At 45.9% G+C, this 24,296-nt stretch overlaps 1 protein-coding gene across 1 annotated transcript; it reads left to right on the top strand.

The window, feature by feature from the left end:
- The first annotated feature begins 1,041 nt into the window (after positions 1-1,041).
- On the top strand, positions 1,042-3,144 carry VRTN (vertebrae development associated). Its single transcript, XM_043918978.1, has one exon. It carries the CDS (start codon positions 1,042-1,044, stop codon positions 3,142-3,144), a length of 2,103 nt encoding a protein of 700 aa, XP_043774913.1.
- Positions 3,145-24,296: the final 21,152 nt, after the last annotated feature.

Genomic DNA, 24,296 nt, shown 5'->3' with positions numbered 1-24,296 from the left:
ATTATACACCAGTGTGCAGCAGAAATGCTGCATGTATTTAAGGTTTGTGATTAAAAAAATAATAATCTTTGCTGCATCAAGGACATTTTGGAGTGGTACTAGCTTTCTTTTTCCCAACTGTGACTAGATGGTGGTGAAGAACATAGTGATTTCTAGTTTGATTCATGCTGAGGTACTGCTGTTTTACTCCAATGTTAACACAATTGAAAAAATCATATCTTAGTGTTGTTATCTTAGTATATCTTAGTATTATTATGAAAAGAGTTTAACTTGAAGCCCCTCTGAAAATCTCTGGGAACCGCAAGGGCCCATGGACTATACTTTAATACCTGTACTATATAATATGTATAATACTAGAAATGTAGTCGCTCAGTCGTGTCTGACTCTTTTGTGACCCTATAGATGATAGGCTTCTCTGTTCATGGGATTTTTCAGGCAAGAATGCTGGAGTGGGTTGCCATTTTCCTTCTCCAGGGGCTCTTTTCAATCCAGGGATTGAACTCAAGTCTCCTGTGTCTTCTGCATCGTAGGCGGATTCTTTACCTGCTGAGCCATCAGAGTTTCCATAATGCTAGATAATACTCTAATATATTAAGACCTAGCACTTTCATAGTACTTTACTATGTGCCAGGCACTTTTCTAAGGATATATATATATAAATATATGTGCTTATGTGTGTGTGTGTATATATATACATATATACCCATATATCGCCATCTTTTACTTTGTCTCATTTATACACAACAAATCTATAAAGTACATACTTTTATTATTGTCTCCCTTTTAACAGAAAAGGAACCAGAAGCACAGAGAGGTTGATGACTTGTTCAAGCTAACAGCAGAACCAGGATTCAAAGCCATTCTCCAAGATCAAGCTCTTCCTTTGTACCACTGGGTAATTAAACAAACCCCAGGAGGCACTTAGCCATTTTCTTCCATGGCGGAATGGGAGTAGACAGGCATTATCTGGCGGGAGAGGGCCCAGGAGTGTCATCCGGGTATCCGTCCTGACCTCTGCCCTCTCCCCTTTGCCCTGCTAGGATGGCCTCTCGGGAGCAGCTGGTGCAGCACGTGCTGCAGGAGCTGCAGGAGGCGGTGGAGTCCGAGGGCCTGGAGGGCCTCGTCGGGGCCGCTCTGGAGGCCAAGCAGGTCCTGTCCTCCTTCGCTCTCCCCACCCGCCGTGGGGGAGGCCCCGGCCCCCAGGTGCTGGAGGTGGACTCGGTGGCCCTGAGCCTGTATCCGGAGGACGCGCCCCGGAACATGCTGCCGCTGGTGTGCCAGGGCGAGGGCAGCCTGCTCTTCGAGGCGGCCAGCCTGCTGCTGTGGGGCGACGCGGGCCTCAGCCTGGAGCTGCGGGCGCGCACGGTGGTGGAGATGCTGCTGCACCGCCACTACTACCTCCAGGGCATGATCGACTCCAAGGTGATGCTGCAGGCCGTGCGCTACTCCCTGCGCTCCGAGGAGTCCCCGGAGATGACCAGCCTGCCGTCCGCCACGCTCGAGGCCATCTTCGACGCGGACGTCAAGGCCACCTGCTTTCCCAGCAGCTTCTCCAACGTGTGGCACTTGTACGCCCTCGCCTCGGTGGTCCAGCGCAACATCTACTCCATCTACCCGCTGCGCAACCTCAAGATCCGGCCGTACTTTAACCGTGTCATCCGCCCGCGCCGCTGCGACCACACGCCCGCCACGCTGCACATCATGTGGGCCGGCCAGCCGCTCAGCGGCCACCTCTTCCGCCACCAGTACTTTGCGCCAGTGGTGGGGCTGGAGGAGGTGGAGGCCGAGAGTGCCCACCCCGGCCCGGCCCTGCTGCCCCCGCCCGCCAAGACCCTGGAGCTGCTCGATCGCGAGCCCGGCCTCAGCTACTCACACCTGGGAGAGCGCTCCAGCGTCACCAAGAGCACCTTCTACCGCTGGCGGCGGCAGTCCCAGGAGCACCGGCAGAAGGCGGCCGCCCGCTTCTCCGCCAAGCACTTCCTACAGGACAGCTTCCACCGCGGGGGCGTCGTGCCGCTGCAGCAGTTCCTGCAGAGATTCCCCGAGATCTCCCGCTCCACCTATTACGCCTGGAAGCATGAGCTCGTGGGTTCTGGCACCTGCCGGGCCCTACCCCCTGCGGAGGAGCTGGCGAAGCTGCCGGAGCGGCCCGTTGCCGAGGGGCTGGGATGCTCCTCGACGGCCGTGTCCAGCCCTGGCATGGTCTTCATGCAGCGGGCCAAGATGTACCTGGAGCACTGCATCGCCCTGAATACTCTGGTACCCTACCGCTGCTTCAAACGCCGCTTCCCGGGCATCTCCCGGTCCACCTACTACAACTGGCGCCGAAAGGCTCTCCGAAGGAACCCCAGCTTCAAGCCAGGGCCGGCCCTCTCGGAGTCTGGGCCTCCCCAGCCAGCGCCGGTGGGCGAAAAGGTTTTGCTCCCTTGGAAGGGTGGTGAGGTCGGAGAGGGGGCAGCGAAAGCCACGGGTGGGGGCCCACCTGCCTCGCGGGCGTTCCTGCCCCTGAGGGTACCGCTGTCCCGCTGGCAGAGGCGTCTGCGCAGAGCAGCCCGCAAGCAGGTGCTCGGTGGGCACCTCCCTTTCTGTCGCTTCCGCCTCCGCTACCCGAGCTTGTCGCCCTCCTCCTTTTGGGTCTGGAAGAGTCTGGCCCGGAGCTGGCCCGGAAGCCCGTCCAAGCTCCAGATCCGGGCCCCCACCTTGGGCAGAGGGGGCAGGAAGGAGGCAGAGGAGAAAGAAGCTGGCAGGAATGTGACAGCTGCCCTGGCCCCCTCTGCAGGGACCCGGCAGATGGCAGCTTCTCCAGGGGAGGATCCAGGGAAGGCCCCTGGAGGGCCTTCCGGAGAGGGGGCCCTGCAAGAGGGGCCCGCGGCCCAGGGTCGGCCCCCCGGTGGGTCCCTGTTCAGCCGCCCTGTGGTGAGAGCAGCGGAGGCGGGGGGCCGGGACAGCCAGGCGCTGGTGATGGACATGCTGGCCACCACGAAGTTCAAGGCCCAGGCCAAGCTGTTCCTGCAGAAGCGCTTCCAGTCCAAGAGCTTCCCCTCCTACAAGGAATTCAGCACCCTCTTCCCCCTCACCGCCCGCTCTACCTACTACATGTGGAAACGCGCCCTCTACGATGGCCTCACCCTGGTGGACGGCTGACGGGGAGGTGTGCAAGGGGCTGGGAGGAAGGAGGACCGCTTGGGAGAAGGTCAGAGGCCTGAGTCGCCCCCTGGCTTGGCCAGGATCCCTTTTGCTGCCATGGTGTCTACCGTGACTCCGAGGGCAGTTTTGTGTTGCTTCCCAGCTCCAGGGCAGAGAGAGCCGGAGACCACCCTCTGGCCTCCTGTAGAAAGTTACAGGACCAGGGATGTTCTCTTCAGTTGTTTACCATTCTTATTTTTATTATCATGTCTTGGTTTTTTTAGTCTTTTGATTTAAGTGAGTTGGCCGGGCCCCCTTGCTCGTGTTGGAAGCTCTATGTATGTGGGGACCTGAAGGGAGGTTGGTTAGCTACAGCTGCTTTCAGCTTTTCCCAGGGACAGAGGGAGTATTGTGGCATGGCCATCTGTCCCATTGGGCAGAATATATGCCTTCAGTTTCTTTTGGGGGTTGGCGCCCTCTTTACTCAAAGATGTTTCCCAAAGCAAAATTAGAGACCAGTTGTGGAGCAGGTCATAACTTCTGCTTGGTGCCCCTAAGGGAGAGGGTGTCAGGCTCCATATGAGCAGAAGCAGAGACGAAGAAGAAGGACCAAGGTTGGCCTCTAGGGGAGGGTCCTGAGCCTGATCACTGAGGGTTGGCCCGTTCATTGCGAGGAGTTTGGTAAAGGGCCGGGGGAGAGAGCCTTGGGTCTCTGCTTGCTGGTGCTTGGTGCATCTGCTGTGGACCCCGCAGTCCTTGGAGACCCCCATTTTTCTGTTGAGCTCCTTAGAGCCCAAGCCCTGTCTCCAGTGAGACCACACAGGGACCAGGCAGGTGAGAGACTGACTTTGCATTGTCCAAAAGTGAAGTTGGAAAACCAAAGAAATAAAGTAATGTGGTGCTCACAGCCTGTGGTCTCTGGTATTTGTTTTTGCCATAGTGACTGCTCCTTCCCACATTCCCTTTGATTTAGGGGACTGAGAGTGACCATTTCTTTTCCAGGGTCCAAGACTTGGAGGATGGAGGGAATTACTCTGGGGTGTCTGCTTAGAATTAGATGTTGACCTTGGGTGTTCTTCCAGCTGGGGACAGGGCTCTGGCTGTCTGGAGAGATATTTCCCAACAAATGGGAATTGTTGTTTAGTTGCTCAGTCATGTCTGACTCTCTTGTGACCTTGTGGACTATAGCCTGCCAGGCTCCTCTTGTCCATGGGATTCTCCAGGCAAGAATACTGAAATGGGTTGCCATTTCCCTCTCCAAGGTATCTTCCTGACTCAGGGATCAAACCCGTGTCTCCTGCATTGGTAAGCAGATTCTTTACCTCTGAGCCGCTTGGGAAGCCCCAACAATGGGAGAAAACTGGCCCCCTCAGTATGCTTAGAGGCCAGGCCAGCGTGAGTGTCCAATTGGTGTCAGGCTTCTATTTAGTCCTTGAAATGCACCCAGGCAGGCTAGGTGAGGAAACCAAGCCTCAGCGTGGGTTCACTTGCTTGCCCCCTCCAGCAGGGCTGATTATTAAGGCCAGGCCTTTGCTTGTTGCGATGCCATGTGCCTGGGGGAGAAGTTCCCTGTGGCCCTTTTTCCTCGTGTCTAGGTATTCTGCAGTAGCTGTCATCCTCCTGGTCTTGGGGAGTCATTATTGGTTCTGCTATTTTTCACCCCCACATCCAGTGCATCAGCGAGTCCCGTTGACTCTGACTCTAAAGTATGCCCAGAACCCTCCTCTTCATGCTGCTGCCCCACTGTCTCTCCTGGTCCACATCTCAGGTTCTCCCTGGCTCCTCCTTCCACTCCTGCCTTATACAATCCATTCTCCAGAGGGCAACCAGAGAGATCTGAAAGCGAAGTTGGGTTCTGTCACTTTCCTATCTGAAAGGTGTCAGTGGCTTCCTTTCACTCTTAGAATTCCTTGTATTGCCTTACACAGTCCTTCCTTCATAAACTGGTCCCCTGTTGCCCTTCCCACCGCATGCAGCCACGCTGGCTGTCTCTGATCTTGAATGTGCTGTGCTTACTCTCGCTTTAAGGGCCTTCGCGTCTGTTCCTTTGGATTCTGTGCTCTGCCTAGAGTGCTTTGCCCTCTTATCTTTACAGGGCAAGCTCCCTAACATTCAGATCTGAGTCACTGCCCCATACCCCATCTACATTCTCTACATGGTGCTTATTCCCATCTGTTTTTGTTGTTTATTTACTTAGTTGATTATCTTACCCCCACACCTCCTTAACAGTATAATCCCTGGCCTGGTTTACACCACCATATCCCCAACAGGTAGATTAGTTTCTGACCCACAGTAGGTACTACAGTTTGTTGAAAGAAGGAATGAAGGAAGGCAATGGGACCACTGTGATGTCACGCTGTTACTCTTCAACTGCTTTTTTTTTTTTTTTTAAATCAAACTGAATCCTATTTCTCATTGACCATTTTTTTTCCATCCCTGCAGTGCCCACCTCATCTAGGCCAGCGACTTTGCTCTCATCTCTGATTTTTGAATGGTTTCCAAATGGATTCTGCCTCCACTCAGACTATCCCATTTCAGCCTCCCCAACAAAGCCCAGAGTGATCTCACTAAAACCTGTCTGACTTGCTACTGCATTTCCCATTACCCTTAGCACAAAACCCAAGCTCTGAGCCCCTCCAACATCTAGGCTTATTTTTCCCCACTGACTCCTCTTGCCACAGCCCTTGCGTACACAGCCTCTGGTCCCTAAGTTGCCCTTATCACCCTCGCTTGCCCTTGTCCAATGACCATGCAGCATTGTCATGGCATTGCCATTGTTCTCTCTCACCCTGTGGAGTCTCTACTGAACCCCCAGTGTCAATGTAGCTGCTGCTGCTGCCGCTAAGTCGCTTCAGTCGTGTCCAACTCTGTGTGACCCCATAGATGGCAGCCCACCAGGCTCCCCTGTCCCTGGGATTCTCTAGGCAAGAACACTGGAGTGGGTTGCCATTTCCTTCTCCAATGCAGGAAAGTGAAAGTGAAGTCGCTCAGTTGTGTCCGACTCTTCACGACCCCATGGACTGCAGCCTACCAGGCTCCTCTGTCCATGGGATTTTCCAGGCAAGAGTACTGGAGTGGGTTGCCATTGCCTCCTCCGGTGTAGTTGCTTAGTAGTCTCTTAAAGTCCCATAAAGAAGGGACTGGACAAGTGAGGTTCCTGCCTGACCGGTGATGGCCACCTATAGCCAGCAGGTGGCACTCTGGTGCAGCAGGAGACAAAATCTCTTGCATTCCCAGTAGGCATGGCCTTGTCTGGGTGTTTCCAACTCCAGCTTACCACCCTTAACTGGTGTAGCTGTCAGAAGGTGGCACCAACATCCATCTTGAGAACTGCCTTGGCTGAAGACGTTGGATTCTCCTGTTTGCTCCCTTCCTAAACCCTCAATCAGAGCAGATCTGATGCCTGGAGCAGCGTCTCACAAAGAGGAGTAAAAATCACCTGGATCTCTCCCTGGGGAAGTATAGATTCCAGAGCCCTACCTGGACATACTGATTCTAATCTTAGACATCAGAGAAGCAGTACTATGCACAGGAGAGAGCTTTTCAACTTTGCCATGCCTCACTTTCTCCATCTGTAAAATAGGGATTGTAGTAATGCCTGCAATATTGCATGTTGCACAGTAATGCTCGGTGAGGGTTTGCTAGGTAACAATGATGTCCAGCTTGAGAACCCCTGGGAATCTAATTCTTGTTTTCTAGGAGGAAGCTAACGCCTAAGGAGGTTCTTGCTCAAGTTAGCCTCTAGATTAAAAACACTCCTGTCCCAAGATGGGAAGGTCCCTTTGTCAGAGGCCAGCACTGAGCCTAAATCTACAGGGAGACATTTTAGCTTCTCTTGGAAAAAAATTAAGAAAGATGATATGTCAATATTTATTGATTTCGAAAAGGTTTTGTTAAGTGTGGTTCAATTACTCTTCTGTAGAAAATCTGCTTCCTTTATAATTTGCTTAGAAAAGCAGAAATACCTAAGCAGTGCCCATATTTGCTAAGAATACTTCATGCTGATTCTGAAGTTAACATTTGTTGAAATTATTTGCTGTGTTTTTTTTTGTACCACTTTCTATATCAGAAGCAAAGGTGGAAAGGAATTCCAGTGAGTGAACAATGTTTGAATAAAGGGAGACAACAGAATATGTGAGGTTAGCTTTTCACAGTCTGTACTGCTTTAACAATGGGTTCTAAAATTTTGATTATAAAAGCTTTCCCCTAAAAAAGCAATCAAATTTAAGTATCCATCTATTCCCCACCCCCTGCCAGGGGGCAGGAGTCCTGTGTTTTAGGGGAGATGATCTTGTTTACCTTGATGCCCCAGGGTGCTCCTCAAATACTTCCAAAATCCAGCAGCACCCAGGCCCTTGGGTGGCTCATGGGCCCTGAGCATCACCTCATATTTCACCCCTCCCAGCTGTTCCATTTTTGCCTTTCTCACCAGCTACCAAGCTGGACTCTTTCCCCCATCCTCCACCAACGTGCTCTTCTCTCAGCAATTTTTTACCATGGTTGCTGCCAGCGTCAGGTGATCAGATGAACAAGCCAGAAAGCTGGGTGTGCATCATCTTAGAATTTCCTCTCCCCAACATCACCATCTTCCCTGGTGGCTCAGGCAGTAAAGAATCTGCCTGTAATGCAGGAGATCAGGGTTTGATCCCTGGGAAGATCCCCTGAAGAAGGAAATGGCGACCCACTCCAGTATTCTTGCCTGGAGAATTCTATGGACAGAGGAACCTGGTGGGCTACAGTCCAGGGGGTCACAGAGAGTTGGACACGACTGAGTGACTAACACTTTCACTTTTCACATCTTTGTCTCAGCAGGACCATAGGAACGTTGCAAGCTCTTCGTGTTTCCACACTGCTGGATTATCACAGGAAAGAGAATTTGATTGATCCAGGCCATCCTCATCCTTTCCTCTGAGCACAGGTCTCGTGCCAGGTCACATGTGAGGCCGCTCAAGTCTGGTCCATTCGCCTGTGGCTGAGGTGCTGGATCAGCCTTGTTCGCCAGAGGGGTCTGGCAGATGTCATAGGCTCCTCTCCAGCAACCTATGATAGGCTGAGCCCTGTGCCATAAGCTGAGGATACAGAACCATTTGGTCTCAACTCTTGTCCTTGCAAAGGCCTCGGTTTACTGGCAGCTGAGATGTGACTCAGGCTTTCACAGGCACACAGTGGGGTCGTAAGGGAGCATGGGCTGGCTTTGGCATTTCATAGCTCACCCTGAACCACTGCCAGCTTGAAGCTTCCTAGGGCTGCCTTTTCTCCAGGAAATGTAGGCTGCCTGGGGGTCTCGGAAATCCCTCAATTACTCCTCAAAAGATGCTGGATGCTGGTTGTAAAATCTCACCCCAGTTTGGTGACTGTCATAGGAGGACAGGAACCTGAAGGACAGGCTCCCTGCCACAAGGCAGTTGTTCAGGTGGGGCTGGAAGGCTCTGGAGTACAGGTGATGGGAACCTTCTCATGCCCTTCCCAACCCAGCATGCCTGTGGGTTGTCACTGGCAGGTTCCTAAATATTCCCCTTGCTGGTTTATCTCGTGGAAAGGGAGGAGGAAGCTATCAGGGAGATGAGAAGCAGCTGAAAGCAGGTTTAATGGTATAAAACAATTTTTTTTCCATGGAAAAAGACTTTGAAAATAGCATGAAATCCGCTTAACTCTAGCAACTCCTCCCTGCCAGGCAGAGAGCTGGAGGGGGACCAGGAGGGTATAGCCAAGAGGGTTGGGGGCTGACAGCTGCTCGTGGATGGCCCTCCTACCTGAGGACACCAGGGGATGGCTGGGGCTGGGCGGGGAGACTGCTGGAGGTCCTCCCCAGTCCTCACCTGGGCTAGACTGCAGCTCCCAGGTTGCAGGCTGGGGGGAGGCCAGCATCAGGGAGGAGGGAAGACACAGGCTGTAAGGAGTCAGGGAGGTGTTTGGGGAGCACCTGAGTGCCTTCGCTTTCTGACCACCCCCCCACCCCCACCCCAGCCCAGTCCAGCTCAGAAGGGTTGATGCAATTTTGTGGCTTGGGTGTGTTGACAGTAAGTCAAGCTCAGTTTCCAGGACTTCTGACTTTGGGCAGAGTTACCTGTTGTCATTTAAGACAGAACTGAGGGAGGGTGAGTGCATATAGCTAGGCTAAGAGTCAGACACGGCTTAGTGACTAAACAACAACCTTTTGTCATTTAAGACAGTACTGAGGGGCAATGAGGGGGTATAACTAGGCTGCATTGCAGTACCCTGGACAGGGACTGGTTGGTGTCAAGATGCCAGCTCCTGAGACCTCACCTTTCTGGGGACGGGAGGGAGGCTGGTATCTTAGGGAGATCTAATACCTCATTCATTCAGTCCCCATTTGTTGAGGCCTGGAGGCAAGGGAGAGGAAGGATACAAAGATAAGACCTAGCACCCCTTGGAGGTGTTTAGAAACACTGACCATCCAATTGGTTCTCCATCCCAAGTTCAAAGGTTCTCAGGGGTCTGGTAAGTCTCAGGGGTCTGCTCAGTCACTCAGTCATGTCTGACTCTTTGCGACCCCATGGACTGCAGCACACCAGGCTTCCCTGTCCTTCACCATCTCCTGGTGCTTGCTCAAACTCATGTACATTGAGTCGGTGATGACATCTAGTCCTCTGTCATCCCCTTCTCCTGCCTTCAATCTTTCCCAGCATCAATGTCTTTTCCAATGAGTCGGCTCTTTGCATCAGATGACCAAAGTATTGGATCTTCAGCCTCAGCATCAGTCCTTCCAATGAATATTCAGGATTGATTTCCTTTAGGATTGACTACTTTGATCTCCTTGCAGTCCAAAGGACTCTCAAGAGTCTTCTCCAACATCATAGTTCAAAAGCATCAATTCTTCAGTGCTCAGCCTCTTTATGGTCCAACTCTCACATCCATACATGGCTATTGGAAAAACCATAGCTTTAACTATACGGACCTTTGTAGGCAAAGTAATGTCTCTACTTTTTAATACACTGTCTAGATTGGTCATAGCTTTTCTCCCAAGGAGCAAGCATCTTTTAATTTCAAGGCTGAAGTCACCATCTTCAGTGATTTTGGAGCCCAAGAAAATAAAGTCTGTAACTGTTTCCACTGTTGCCCCATTTATTTGCCATAAAGTGATGGGACCAGATGCCATGATCTGATTTTTTTTTAATGTTGAGTTTTAAGCTGGCTTTTTCACTCTCCTTGTTTACCTGGTAAGTGTAGTTTGCCATTTTATGTCTTGGTTCAGGATCTTCATGGATAATCTTAATTCATTTTACTAGAGAGATAAAGACAGAAATAAAAGATATTTACAATGATAATTTGCCATTGAAAGGCAGACATCTCAATGCAATAAGGCTTTGGTTTTTAAAGTCAATCCCTCAAACTAGGGACTTGATAGAACTGTGAAGGAGATGGGCAGTGATGCTATAGAGGTACGAGGGAGCAATCTTGCCTCTACTTGAAGATTGGGGAAAGACTTCTGAAAAAGCCTCTTAAAAGGCTCGCTCATGGGAGCACTCCATAGTGGGTGAACGGGAGAGGAAGGATCTGAGGATGATGATAATTCTCAAGCTGGGAAAACCCTGAAGAGAGCAGGACTTCTTTTTTTTTAAGTAATTTATTTTTTAGTTGAAGGATAATTGCTTTATAGAATTTTGTTGTTTTCTGTCAAACCTCAACATGAATCAGCCATCAGTTCCGTTTAGTTGCTTAGTCATGTCCAACTGCTGTGACCCCATGGACTGTGCAGCACACCAGGCTTTCTTGTCCATCACCAAACCCCGGAGCTTGCTCAAACTCATGTCCATCGAGCCGGTGATGCCATCCAACCATCTCATCATCTGTCATCCCCATTTCCTCCCACCTTCAATCTTTCTCAGCATCAGGGTCTTTTCAAATGAGTCAGTTCTTCGCATCAGGTGGCCAGTTTTTAGTTCAGCTTCAGCATGAGTCCTTCCAATGAATATTCAGGACGGATTTCCTTTAGGATGGACTGGTTTAATCTCCTTGCTGTCCAAGGGACTCTCAAGAGTCTTCTCCAACACCACAGTTCAAAAGCATCAATTCTTCAGTGCTCAGCTTTCTTTATAGTCCAACTCTCACATCCATACATGACTACTGGAAAAACCATAGCTTTGACTAGATGAACCTTTGTTGGCAAAGTAATGTCTTTGCTTTTTAGCATGCTGTCTAGGTTGGTCATAGCTTTTCTTCCAAGGAGCAAGTGTCTTTTAATTTCAAGGCTGCAGTCACCATCTGCAGTGATTTTTGGAGCCCCCCAAAATAAAGTCTATCACTGTTTCCATTGTTTCCCCATCTGTTTGCCATGAAGTGATGGCACTGGATGCCATGATCTTAGTTTTCTGAATGTTGAGTTTTAAGTCAACTTTTTCACTCTCCTCTTTCACTTTCATCAAAAGGCTCTTTAGTTCTTCTTGCTTTCTACCATAAGGGTGGTGTCATCTGCATATCTGAGGTTATTGATATTTCTCCTGGCAATCTTGATTCCAGCTTGTGCTTCTTCCAGCCCAGCATTTCTCATGATGTACTCTGAATATAAGTTAAATAAGTAGGGTGACAATATACAGCCTTGACATACTCCTTTCCCGATTTGGAACCAGTCTGTTGTTCCATATACAGTTCTAACTGTTGCTTCTTGACCGGCACACAGATTTTTCAGGAGGCAGGTCAGGTGGTCTGGTATTTCCATCTCTTTCAGAATTTTCCAGTTTGTTGTGATTCACATAGTCAAAGGCTTTGGCATAGTCAATAAAGCAGAAGCAGATGTTTTTCTGGAACTCTCTTCCTTTTCCCATGATCCAACAGATGTTGGCAATTTGATCTCTGGTTCCTCTACATTTTCTAAATCTAGCTTGAACATCTGGAAGTTCATGGTTCACGTATTGCTGAAGCCTGGCTTGGAGAATTTTGAGCATTACTTTGCTAGCATGTGAGATGAGTGCAATTGTGCAGTAGTTTGAACATTCTTCGGCATTGCTTTCTCTGGGATTGGAATGAAAACTGACCTTTTCCAGTCCTGTGGCCACTGCTGAGTTTTCCAAATTTGCTGGCATATTGAGTGCAGCACTTTCACAGCATCATCTTTTAGGATTTGAAATAGCTCAACTGGAATTCCATCACCTCCACTAGTTTTGTTTGTCATGATGCTTCCAAGGCCCACTTGACTTTGCATTCCAGGATGTCTGGCTCTAGGTAAATGATTACACCATCGTGGTTATCTGGGTCATGAAGATATTTTTTGTATAGTTCTTCTGTGTATTCTTGCTACCTCTTCTTAATATCTTCCGCTTCTGTTAACTCCATACAATTTTTGTTCTTTATTGTGCCCATCTTTGCATGAAACGTTCCCTTGGTATCTCTAATTTTCTTGAAGAGATCTCTAGTCTTTCCCATTCTTTTGTTTTCTTCTATTTAGTTGCATTGATCACTGAGGAAGGCTTTCTTATCTCTCCTTGCTATTCTTTGGAACTCTGCATTTAAACATGTATATCTTTCCTTTTCTTCTTTGCCTTTAGCTTCTCTTCTTTTCTCAGCTATTTGTAAGGCCTCCTCAGACAACCGTTTTGCCTTTTTGCGTTTCCTTTTCTTGGGGATGGTCTTGATTATTGCCTTCTGTACAATGTCATGAACCTCCATCCATTGCTTCTATGTAAATAAATTCTTCAGTACCATTTCTAGAGAGCAGGATTTTGAGACAGCCATTTGGCCTTGGCACCTTGATAAGGCCCCAAATCAACTAAAATATCAGCTCCTTAAAAAGTGTCATCTCGCATTGGTAGCTTGTGACTAGCTGTGATGGAGTAGTTCCACCACAGAAATTGGCAAATCCCACACATCAGCCAGATGTGGTGGGGTGCCCAGATGTCCTGTGACACCCCTGTGGTCTTTCTTCTCCCTGAAACACTCTTGCCTAGATCTTTACAAAGCTGCCTCTTGTCAACTTCAAGTTCAAGTCGTGTCGCCTGTTCAGAGAGGCCCCTTGACCCCCCACCTCACCTGGGCTCTGGTCACTCTGGCCACATCCCTTCACGGCTGTCATCACCATCTGAAACAGCTGTTTTCTGGATCATGGTCCATCTTCCTCACTGGAATGCCTGTCCCCCAAAGAGTGGGAACTCACCTGACTTGTTCATTGCTTTATCCCTCTGACCAGAACAGGGCCTGGCACGTGGAAGGTGCACAAAACACCAAGTTAAGAAATGAGTGGGTTTGGAGTGGGAGTCTGGGTGTTTCTTCCTGGGCCGTCTGCCAGGGACTCACTGTGTGGCTTTCAGTGGAAAGGCTGGTGCCAGGCGCTGGCATGCTCTTGGCCAGGCCACACTGAGGATGAAAAGGTGGAAAGAGAAGAAGAGGAGAGGGCGGGAAAGGAGAGGGAAGAAAAAAGTCTCTGTTGCTTTAGAAGCTCTTGCACCAGACAGGAATGGGTCAAACACATCAGATCCTTGCCTTGGGGGTAGGTTGCCAGATTTAACAAGTAAAAATAAGATTAAATTAAATTTCAGATAAATAATTCTTTAATATATGTTCTGTGCAATATTTGAAACATACTAAAACATTATTCATTGTTTACCTGAAATTAATATTGAACTGGGTGTCCTGTATTTTATCTGGCAGCCCTATTTGGAGAGTCAGCAGTGACGAGCTGGCAAGGGCTCCCTGGGCTCTATGGTCTCATTAGCGTCCTCTTGCCAGCTCCCTCTGTACTGTGGGCGATGGCAGAGGACCCCCGCATCTCCACTCTTCTCCCCATGTATCCAGAGAGATGCTGAGCGTCTTCACTTTGACCACCAAGTGGCTTTCACCTGAAGCACATTTGGACCATGCTGTGGGCTGGCTGTGTTCAACGTGGTCAAACATGACAATCACCTGGGTGCTTTTAAACTGGCTTCGCCCAAGCCCAGTTGCAGGCCAATTCTATCAGAACCTCTGCGTGATCTCACTAACCTGCCTAATGATTTTACCTTCTGAATATCTCTAAAATCTGCCCACTTCTCCCCACATTTATCATCACATATTGGACTGTATTACACCCTGAACCAACCTCCCACAGGTACATTCTAGCCTCTTCTAACCTGTTCTTCATGCTGCAACAAAGAGGGCATTTTTGAAACACACGTCACTAAACACGTCATGTCCCTTGCTTAAAATCCTTCAATGCCATCCCTTTCTTTTCTTAGGAAAAAGATCAAAACAGTAGCTTTACAGTGGAGAAACGTGACAGACACCAATGAGATCAAGTGATTGAGGTTAATAATACCAGGAATAAGACATACAACTTCTATGGAAGTCTTGCCAGAAATTCATAATTTGGTCTAACCCTGAGGAAACATCAGACAAGCTGAAACTGAGAGACATTCTACATAATAAATGATGAGTACTCTTCAAAAGTCTGAAGGTTATGAAGAATAAAACTGAAAATGTTACAGATTGGAGGAGACAAAGGAGACACAACAAACAAGTGGGATGTGGACTCTGGACTGGATTCCGGAATAGGAAAAGGAGATTAGGGGGAAAATGGGTGACATTTGAATAAGTGCTGTAGTTTTGTTAGTAGGATCACACCAATGCTGTTTTCCTGGTTTTGAGAACTGAACATATTCATGTGAATCGTTAATCTTAGGCAAAGTTAGGTGAAGGATAGATGGGAATTTTCTGTACTATTTTTGCAACTTTTCTATAAGTTGAAAATGATTTCAAAATAAAAAGTTAAAAAGAAATCCCTTAACATGACCTCAAGAGCTCAGCAATGCCTAGCCCTGGACTGCCTTTTTCACAGTCTCTGATCTCTCTCCCTGATGTACAAGCCTTTCACATTCTCTGGCCTTTCAGAGGGAATATTTCTCTATCTGCAATGCTTCCCCAACCCCATTGTCCCTGCTTAGACCCACAGAGTCCAACCAACTTCCCCTCCCCGCCCCCACTGGGGCCTGCTCATTCCCTGGTCTCTGTCTCCTTTTAAAACTGAAGTTTGGTTGATTTACAATCTGGTGTTGGTTTTCAGGTATACAGCAAGTGATTCAGCAAGCATACACCTGTATTCTTTTTCAGATTATTTTCCCTTATTGATTATTATAAGACATTAAGTATAGTTCCCTGTGCTATACAGTAGGTCCATGTTGTTTATCTGTTTTACATATGGTAGTGTGTGTGTTAGTCCCAAACTCCTAATTTATCCCATCCCCTGTTTTCCCTTTGGTAACCACAAGTTTATGTTCCATGTGAGTCTATTTCTGTTTTGTAAATAAGGTCATTTGTGTCATTTTTTAAATTCCACATACAAGTGATGTCATATGATATTTGTCTTTGTCTGGTTTACTTCACTTAGCATGCTAATCTCTAGATTACCCATATTGGTGCAAATGGCATTGTTTCATTCTTTTTATGGCTGAGTAATATTCTATTGAATATATATATCACATCCTCGCCCTCCCTGGTCTCTTACGAGCTGTGCCATTGCTGGTTCCCATGGGCTGTAACAGCTCTCATAGCAGTTTCTCAGCACAGTAAGGCAGTGACTTTTATTCTTAGAATTACCTGGGGAAATGGTGAAAACTTCTGGTGCCTTTGATGGGAGTGTGAATAGATCTAACCATTGAGGAAAACTGTATGGCAATATCTATTAAGCATATTTAATAGATGAACATATATATCCCCTATGACCTGGGAATTCTACTCCTGAGTATTAAGATATACCTAAGAGAATGTAAAAAAAAAATGTTTGGCAAAAACATTGCACTTCCATAATACCTATTACCTGGACATAACTGGAATGCCCATCACTGGTAGAATGGAGAAATTGTGGTGGACTTATACAATGGAACACCATGTAATAATGAGAATGATGTTCCTCACTATACCCAACAATACCGACCAACCTCAAAAACAATGTTGAAGTGAGGAAGCCAGAAACAAAAGGGAATGATTCCACTTACATAAAGTACGGGCAAAATTTATGCTTTTAGAAATCAGGATAATGGTTACCTTTGGAGACAGGCTTGAGGAGAGTTTCTGGGGGCGTTGGGAAAGCTTTTTCTTAAATTGAATTCTGGGTGTGTTCAGCTTGTGAAAATCAGTCGGACTGTACACTGAGGTTTGTGTACTTTTCTGTATATACATTTCAATCAAAATTTAGTAAAATACGGATGCTTGGGTTGAAAAATACCTCTAGGGAAACCAACAGGCAAGCTACAGATTGGGAGAAAAATATTTATAAAACATCTGACAAAAAACTGATATCCAGGACATCTCGTAAATAGTTGATGGGAATGATCTGGCAGTTTCTTAAAACGACTAAACACCTACCCTACAACCCAACATTTTCACTTCAAGGTATTTACCCAAAAGAAATGAAAACGTATATTCACAAAAAGATTTGTGTAGGAATGTTCATAGAAACAACTCCAAACTGGAAACAACCCAAACACCTATAAAGAAAATGGATAAATAAACTGTTGTTTATACAAAGAGCACTATTCAGCAATGAAAAGGAACAGTCTACTGATACACACGACATGGGTAAATATCAAAAACACTGTGCTGAATGAAAAGAGCCTAATGTAAGCCAGTTTATACTGTATGATTCTATTTCTGTGCGATTCCAAAATAGACAAATCCAGTCTATCTTAGGGAAAAAGACAGCAAGAGATTGTCTCTGCAGGGGGTGGCAGTGGGACAGACAAGGATTAGCAGGAAATGGAATAGGGAAATTTCTGGTGTCATAGTAATCTTCTAATATCTTGATAGGGGTTCAGATTACACAGGTGTGTGACATTGTCAAAACCCAACAAATGTACGCTTAAGATTTTTGCAGTTCATTGTAACATAAATTTTATATAGAAAGTAAAAAATAATACTGTAGTCAAATATTGAACTCTAGCTGATGACATGCATGCTGAAGTATTTAAGAGAGTAGTGGATAGATGTCTATGATTCATTTTGAAATGCATTAAAAAAAACTGGGAGGAGGACTTCCCTGATGGTCCAGGGGTTAAGAATTCACCTTGCATTGCAGAGGATGCAGGTTTGATCCCTAGTCGGGGAACCATCTGGGATCCCATATGTTGCAGAGCAACTTGAGAGCCTGTGCACCACAACAAAAGATCTCCAGTGCTGCAACTGAGAGCCAGGGCAGCCAAAGAAATAAATAGTAAAATAAAAAAATAAAAAATTAGGTGGGATTGATAGATAAAGTAATAATGGGAGAGTCTAGGTGGGTGTTCACTGTAAAATTCTTTCAGGTTTTCTGTATGTTTGAAAATTTTCTTGTAATAAAATGATGGAAGACATAAAATGTCCCGATGAGGTCTCTTCCAAGAAGTACTGGGTCTTGCTTAAAATATTCCACTTTTAAACATCCAGCCTTCCATACTTAATGCCAAAGATGGTGTTTAAATGCTGAAGAAGATTATAGGTCTGTCCTAGTGAATCCTGTTGGCTATGGCATCATCTATGTTGTAGATATAACACATAAGTGACATATGAAATAACAACCTATCAACAAAAAATGCACTGATGCATTGGCCCTACCCCTGAGTCCTAATCATTCATTTGGGGTGAGAGTGGGAATCAGGATTTTAAAAACTTCTCTAGGTGGTCATAAGGTGTAGCCAGGTTAAGAACCACTGATGGAAAGCCAGCATTTTGGCCTAGTCACAGGGCCCAACACAGTCCCTGGCACAAAGTAGGTGCTCAAGAGATTTAAAAAATATTAGTTGAATGAAAGGTTGACTGATTCAATGAGAGAATAGATGTAAATGTGCTGCAAGGAATGTGTGGCTCTCGGGCCATCAGTGATAAAGTGCTATGAGGGGCTTCCCTGGTGGTCCAGTGGTTAAGAATCTGCCTGTCAATGCAGGCGACATGGGTTCTATCCCTGGTCCAGGAAGATCCTACATGCTGTGGAGCAACTAAGCCCATAAGCGGCAACTACTGAAGCCGGTTCTCTAGAGCCTGTGTGTGCTATAACTAGAGAGTAGCCCCTGCTCACTGCAAATAGAGAAAGCCCTTGAGCAGCAATGAAGACCCAGCACAGCCAAATAATAATAATAATAATAACATGATATAAAAAAATAAAAACAATAAAATAGGCATCAGTGGTATTAAGTTTTGGGATGGGGACAGAGGCAAAGAGAGAGGCCCTGAAAAAAAAAAAAAAAAAAGAGGCCCTGAAAATGAAGGGTAGGAAAACTGGATTACCGATGGGGCACAGGTAATAAGGCTCATTTTCCAGTTAGAGGTAAGTGGACCTTGCTCTGCATCCCCAGGCACCCCAGAACTGGGGGTGAAGAAGTGGGTGGGTGCCTTGGGGAGCCCTGGCGGGCCCTGTGATTAGGGAAGGGGTTTGGTGTGGTCTGTGGTCCTTAGGCTTGGGAGTCAAAGTCCCACTCTGTTCCACACCAGAGGGCACTGAGCTTGGTGGGGCTCAGAGGCCTGGCATGGACCCCACTCCCTGGAGGATTGGTTGGCTGTGTGGCTTTGGGCAGTCATTTCAGCTCTCAGTCTGCAATCTCCCCAGTTATGAACTGCAGGCAACAGTAGCTGCTCTGCTTTCCTCAGGGGGCATTGGGAAGATCAGAGAGAAAAACATGTGGGGACATCTTTCAGGAGCTGGAAAGTCCTAGGCACTCACTCTGTCTTTAGGACCTTTCCATCCCAACCCAAACCTCTGGACTCAGCTGGAACACCTTTCTCCTCAGGGTCCAAGCATCTGGCCAAACTGTCATGACGGCTTAGGCTTTGTCTTCCTAGGTTCTCCCAAAGTCTCACCCCACATCTCTGCTGGTTGGGAGCAAGAGTGAAAAGACAGCAGTTATTTTGATCCACCCTCTTGGTATACAGCACAAGGAGACCAGGGTTGGGGCTTAGACAAAGCTGCTCCTGGCATCCAGGCTTCCAGAAATGCAGGGCAAGTGTGGCCTTGGAGGTCGTGGGAGGGTGAAGGGTTGGCAGGCAGTGCTGGCACTTATGGGCTGAACTCTCCCAGATAAAATTCAGGACATCCAGTGAAATTTAAATTTCAGATAGGCAGTGCATAATTGTTTGGTATGTCCCAAATATGGCATGGGAGTCCTATATTTTTCCTTGTTAAATCTGGCAGGGCTACTGTTGCTATTCAACAATGTATTGGAAGTCCTAGGCAGAGAAATTAGACAAGTAAAAAAAGTCATCCAAATTGGAAAAGAAGGAATAAGTTATCTTTTTTATCTTTTTTCAGATTACATAATTTCATTTACCGAAAATGCCAAAGAATGCACAAAAAAACCTATTAGAGCTAATAAACAAATTTAACAAAGTTTTGAGGTATAATATCAACCACAAAGTCAAATTTGTTTCTATATACCAGCAAAGAAATTAAGATTTCAGATTCAACAATCTGAAAAGGAAATAAAGAAAGCAATTTCATTTACAGTAGCATCCAAAAGAATAAAATAATGTGGAGTAAATTCAATCTGGGAGTGAAAGACTTGCACACTGGAAACTATAAAACATTGCTGAAAAAATTAAAGAATACTTATATAAATAGAAAGATATCCTGTATTCATTCATGGATTAGAAAACTTAATACTGAGATAGCGGTACTCCCCAAAGTGATCTAAGATTCAATGCAATCCCTATCAAAATTCCCATGGACTCTTTTCCTTTTCAGAAGTGGAAAAGCCCATTCTCATATTTATAAGGAATTCCAAGGGACTGAATAGCCAAAACAACACTGAAAAGGAAAAGCAAATTTGGACAGCTCACATTTCCAGATTTCAAACTTATCAAAGTTGAAAATGAAAGTGTTAGTCAGTCGTGTCTGACTCTTTGTGACTCCATGGACTGTAGCCCACCAGGCTCCTCTGTCCGTGGAATCCTCCAGGCTTGAATACTGGACAGCATAACCATTTGCTTCTCCAGGGGATCTTCCCAACCCAGGGGTTGAACCCTGTTTTCTGCATTACAGGCAGATTCTTTACCATCTGAGCCCCAGGGAAGCCCAATATAATTAAAACATTGTAGTACTGGGGTGAGGATAAACAGATCAATAGAATAGAATTGAGATTCTAGAAACAAACCCAAAATATCTATGACCAGTTAGCTTTCAAAAAAGGTGCCGAAACCATTCAATAGGGGAAAGAATAGTCTTTTCAAGAAATAGTACCTTGCTCCATACACAAAAATTAACTCAAAATGGATTAGCAATTTAAGTATATAGGCCAAAACTATAAAACTATTGGAAGAAAACATAGGCGTAAATCTTTATAACTTAGGATTTGGCAATGATTCTTAAATTTGATATCAAAAGCACAGGCAACATAGGAAAAAAATAGATGTATTGCTCTTCATAAAAGTTAAAAACTTGTTCATCAAAGGCCATTATCAAGAAAGGGAAAAAACATACAAAATGGGGGGAATATTTTAAAATAATCTATCTAAAAGTATTCAGTATCTGGAAAACATAAAGAACTCTTACAACTCAACAACAAAAAGACAAACAATTGAATTTTAAATAGGGGCATTTGAAAAGACATCTTCCCAAAGAAGAAGTACAAATGGCCAATAAGCACACATGAACACACGTTCAACATCATTGGTCATTAAGGAAGTGCAAATCAAAGAGCACAATGAGGTAGCACATCACATCCACTAGGATATCTATAAATAAGAAAGCAAACAGAAAATAACATGTTGTTAAGGATGTGAAGAAGCTGGACCCTTGTGCATTCCTGGTGGGAATATAAAATGGTGCAACCACCACGTGAAAACAGTGTGGTCGTTCTTCAAAAAGTTAACAACCACAACAAGAAAGTTAACAAAGAACTACCGTATGTCTTAGTTTGGGCTGCGATAGCAAATGGTTATAGACTGAGTGGTTTAAACAACAGACATTTATTTCTCACAGTTCTGGAGGCTGAGAAGTCTGAGATCTAGGGTGTCAGCATGGCCGAATTCTGGTGAGAAACCTCCTCCTGACTTGCCTTGCTGTATCCTCACTTAGCAAAGACAGGAGAGAGAGCTTTCCCGTGTTTCTTCTTATAGGGGCACTAATCCCATCCTGTGGGCTCCATTCTCTCTCCTGACCTAATTACTTCCCAAAGGCCTCATCTTCAAATACTATCATAGTGGGGGTTGGGGCTTCAACATATGAATTTAGGAGGGGACACAATTTGGTCCATTGTACCATAAGATGCAGAAAATCCACTCATAGGTATACATCCCCCCAAACTGAAAATATACTATAGCAGATACTTGTATGTGAATGTTCATAGCAGTATTATTCACAGTAGCTGGAAGATGGAAGCAACCCAAATGCCTATCAACAAATGAATGGATAAACAAAAAGTGGCATATCCATACAATATTCATCAGTGAAAAGGAATGATGTTCTGACACAGGCAGCAACATGGCTAAACCTTGAAACATGCTAAGTGGAATAAGCCAGTCAAATATTGTATGACTCCACAAGGTATCTACAGCAGGCCAATTCACAGAGACGGCAAGTAGATTAGAAGTTACCAGGGGGTGGGGAAGGTGGGGATAATGGAAAGGTATTGCTTAACGGTTGTAGAGTTTCTGTTTGTGGATGGTGAAGAAATTTTGGAAACAGTGGTGATGGTTGTACAACAGTGTGAGTCTAATTAACGCCATTGAATTGTACATTTAAAAATGGTTAAAATGGCCAATATTGCATTATATATGTTTTACAAGGAATAAATAATTTTTGTAAAAAAGAAATTAAGTACTGATACATGCTACAACTAGGATGTACCCTCAAAAACATTATGCTAAGTGACAGAAGTCATGCACAAAAGATTATATATTATATGATTCCTTTTATGTAAAATATCCAGAATAGGTAAATCCATATTTACCTATTTGCCAGGGCAGAGGAGGAGGGGGAAACAGGGAGTGATTGCTTAGTGAATACTGTGTGTTTTTCTAGAGGTTTGGAAATGTTTTCAACCTAGAAAGAGGTGATGTTTGTACAGCATTGTTGAATACACTAATGTCATTAGATTGGACACTCTGAAATGGTCAGTTGCATGTTGTATGAATTTCACCTTAATTGAAAAAGGAATCTGGCAACCCTACATGTGACCCCCTCCCCAATCCTGGACCTTGTCCTCCCCCTGGTTCCATGGACATCTATTCTACAACTGCAGAATCAAATTCAATTCTTATTTTTAAGAACATGATCCATCACCAGCTACAGTCCTGAAAAAGCAGTCTCTTGTGTCCTCAGGGGCTGCTGGGAAACGGGACCTTCTGGGTGATATTTGGGTGATATCACCCTAGTTGGGTGATATTTGCGTTCATTCATTTGTTACGTACCAACCATAGATCAGATTAGGTTCTGGCCCTCCCGTCACACAAAACTTGCGTGGGTGAGGAGATGGGAACAGATGAGCTACACAAAGAGACAATTATGACACGCAACATTGACCCTGGAAGACTGTGCTAAGTGGAAGACGTGATTAAATGATTAAATGTGCCTAGAGGAGAGAGGCGGCTTTTCTGCATGGTGAGGAGGAAGAGTTCCTGAGGGGGAAGGAGGAAGGGGGAAGGGGGAACCTAGGATCAAAAAGGCCTGGAACCAACAGGGCTCTGAGAAATGCGGGTGTCGTGGGCAGAGGATAAGGCCAGAGCAGGTGTGGGGTCAGACTTTGAGGGGTGGTGAGGGGTTCGGGCACATCTTGAGGGGCCACAGTGGATGGTTCCAGCAGGTTTTGTGGTCCGAGGTGGCCCTCAGCAGCTCCGCGGAGGCCTGAAGAGGCCTGTGCCTTTCATCACATCCCCGAGGGGGTCTGGGTCTCTAAGGTGGTGAAGAAGTGAACTATTGGCCAAGCTGATGATAGTTGCTCCCCTCCGGCCCCCTGCCTTCCAGCCAGGCTGACTCTCTCCTCCCTGGCACGGCGCTGGTTCCAGGCTGTGTTTTCTGCCTGAACCACCTGTTCTCCACCTGCCTCTGGTTGCATCCTGTCTCCTCACGAGGGAGCCATCCCCAGCTGCCTTTACCGCCTGGGCCCCCTCTGATGGAGTCACCGTCGTTTGCCTCCCATGCTGGGGTCTGCAGGTCTTCTCTCCATACAGAGGGCCTCACCTGTGGCCTCCGCCCCCTAACAACCTGCTTCTGTCCTGTTCCACCCCTTCCCTCTCCTGACATAGCTCTCAAGTGTCACCGATGAGTGATGAGCGATGTCCCAGGTGCCAAATCTGAAGTTACCTCAGGGCACTGCTTTTTCTTCCACCCACTCCTCCTCCTCGTCTTCTGAAAAGCTCTCCTCTCTTGACCTCCCTGACATTGCGCCTGCCTGTCTGAAATCTCTTCCTACTTCTAAGATCATGGCTTTTTTTGTTTCTCTTTCTGACTTTTCTGTGTTTTTCCTTACCTTTAAAACTGCGAGTTAAAAAATAGAACTAATTCACACACTTGGGGGAAAAAAAAATCAAAACAGAACAAAAGAACATATAGTGAAAGTAACTTCTTCCTCCCACGATTTTCAATTCTCCAAAATCTCTCTCCAGGAGCAAATTTGAAAGCCTTCCAGAAATATGCCATCCCATACAGTAGCCACTAGCTATCCCTGACTACTGAGCACTTAAAATGTGGCTAATTTGAATTCAGATATGCTGTAAGTGTAAGACACATGCCCGATTTCAGAGTTAGTACAAAAAAGTAAAATAACTCATCAATAATTTAGAGACACAATTATAATTCAAGAAAGCTAGAAAATAACTTTAAAATATTGATGAGATGTTAAGATGATGTGATTTGGGATACGTTGGCTTAAAAGTATATCAAAATTAATCTCACCTGTTTCTTTTTATCTTGTCTAATGGAGATAGCGAAAAAAAATGTAAATAACTTATAAGACTTGTGCTTGCGGCTAACATTATAATTTATTTGACAGCACCATTCTAGAGCTAGACTCTGCATTTATTTATAAATATAAATGTATTCCTTTAAAAACACAATATGTACACAAATAGCACAGTATGCAGACTTCTAAAAATTTCTTGTTGTCCTCAAACGTCTTTCTCAGAGATCAGGAGCCTTTTATAGATGATGAAAACTGAAGCTCAAAAGCCCAGGTGACTTTACCAAGGTCACTGGTGTGGGTCTCTTTCCCCCTTTAGAGTATTCACTTCTAAGAGTCAGGCTCCATCATCATATCTGTTTTATATCTGTTGTGAGCTCA

This window comes from Cervus elaphus, chromosome 12 (genome assembly GCF_910594005.1).
Source record: "Cervus elaphus chromosome 12, mCerEla1.1, whole genome shotgun sequence".
Classification (NCBI taxonomy): Eukaryota; Metazoa; Chordata; class Mammalia; order Artiodactyla; family Cervidae; genus Cervus; species Cervus elaphus.
The sequence above is the reverse complement of the archived record's forward strand: the minus strand, read 5'-3'. Positions and strand labels throughout refer to the sequence as shown.

Excerpts from the sequence above, each read along its gene's own strand:
- VRTN (XM_043918978.1), top strand. The coding sequence starts at position 1,042 with ATGGCCTCTCGGGAGCAGCTGGTGCAGCACGTGCTGCAGGAGCTGCAG.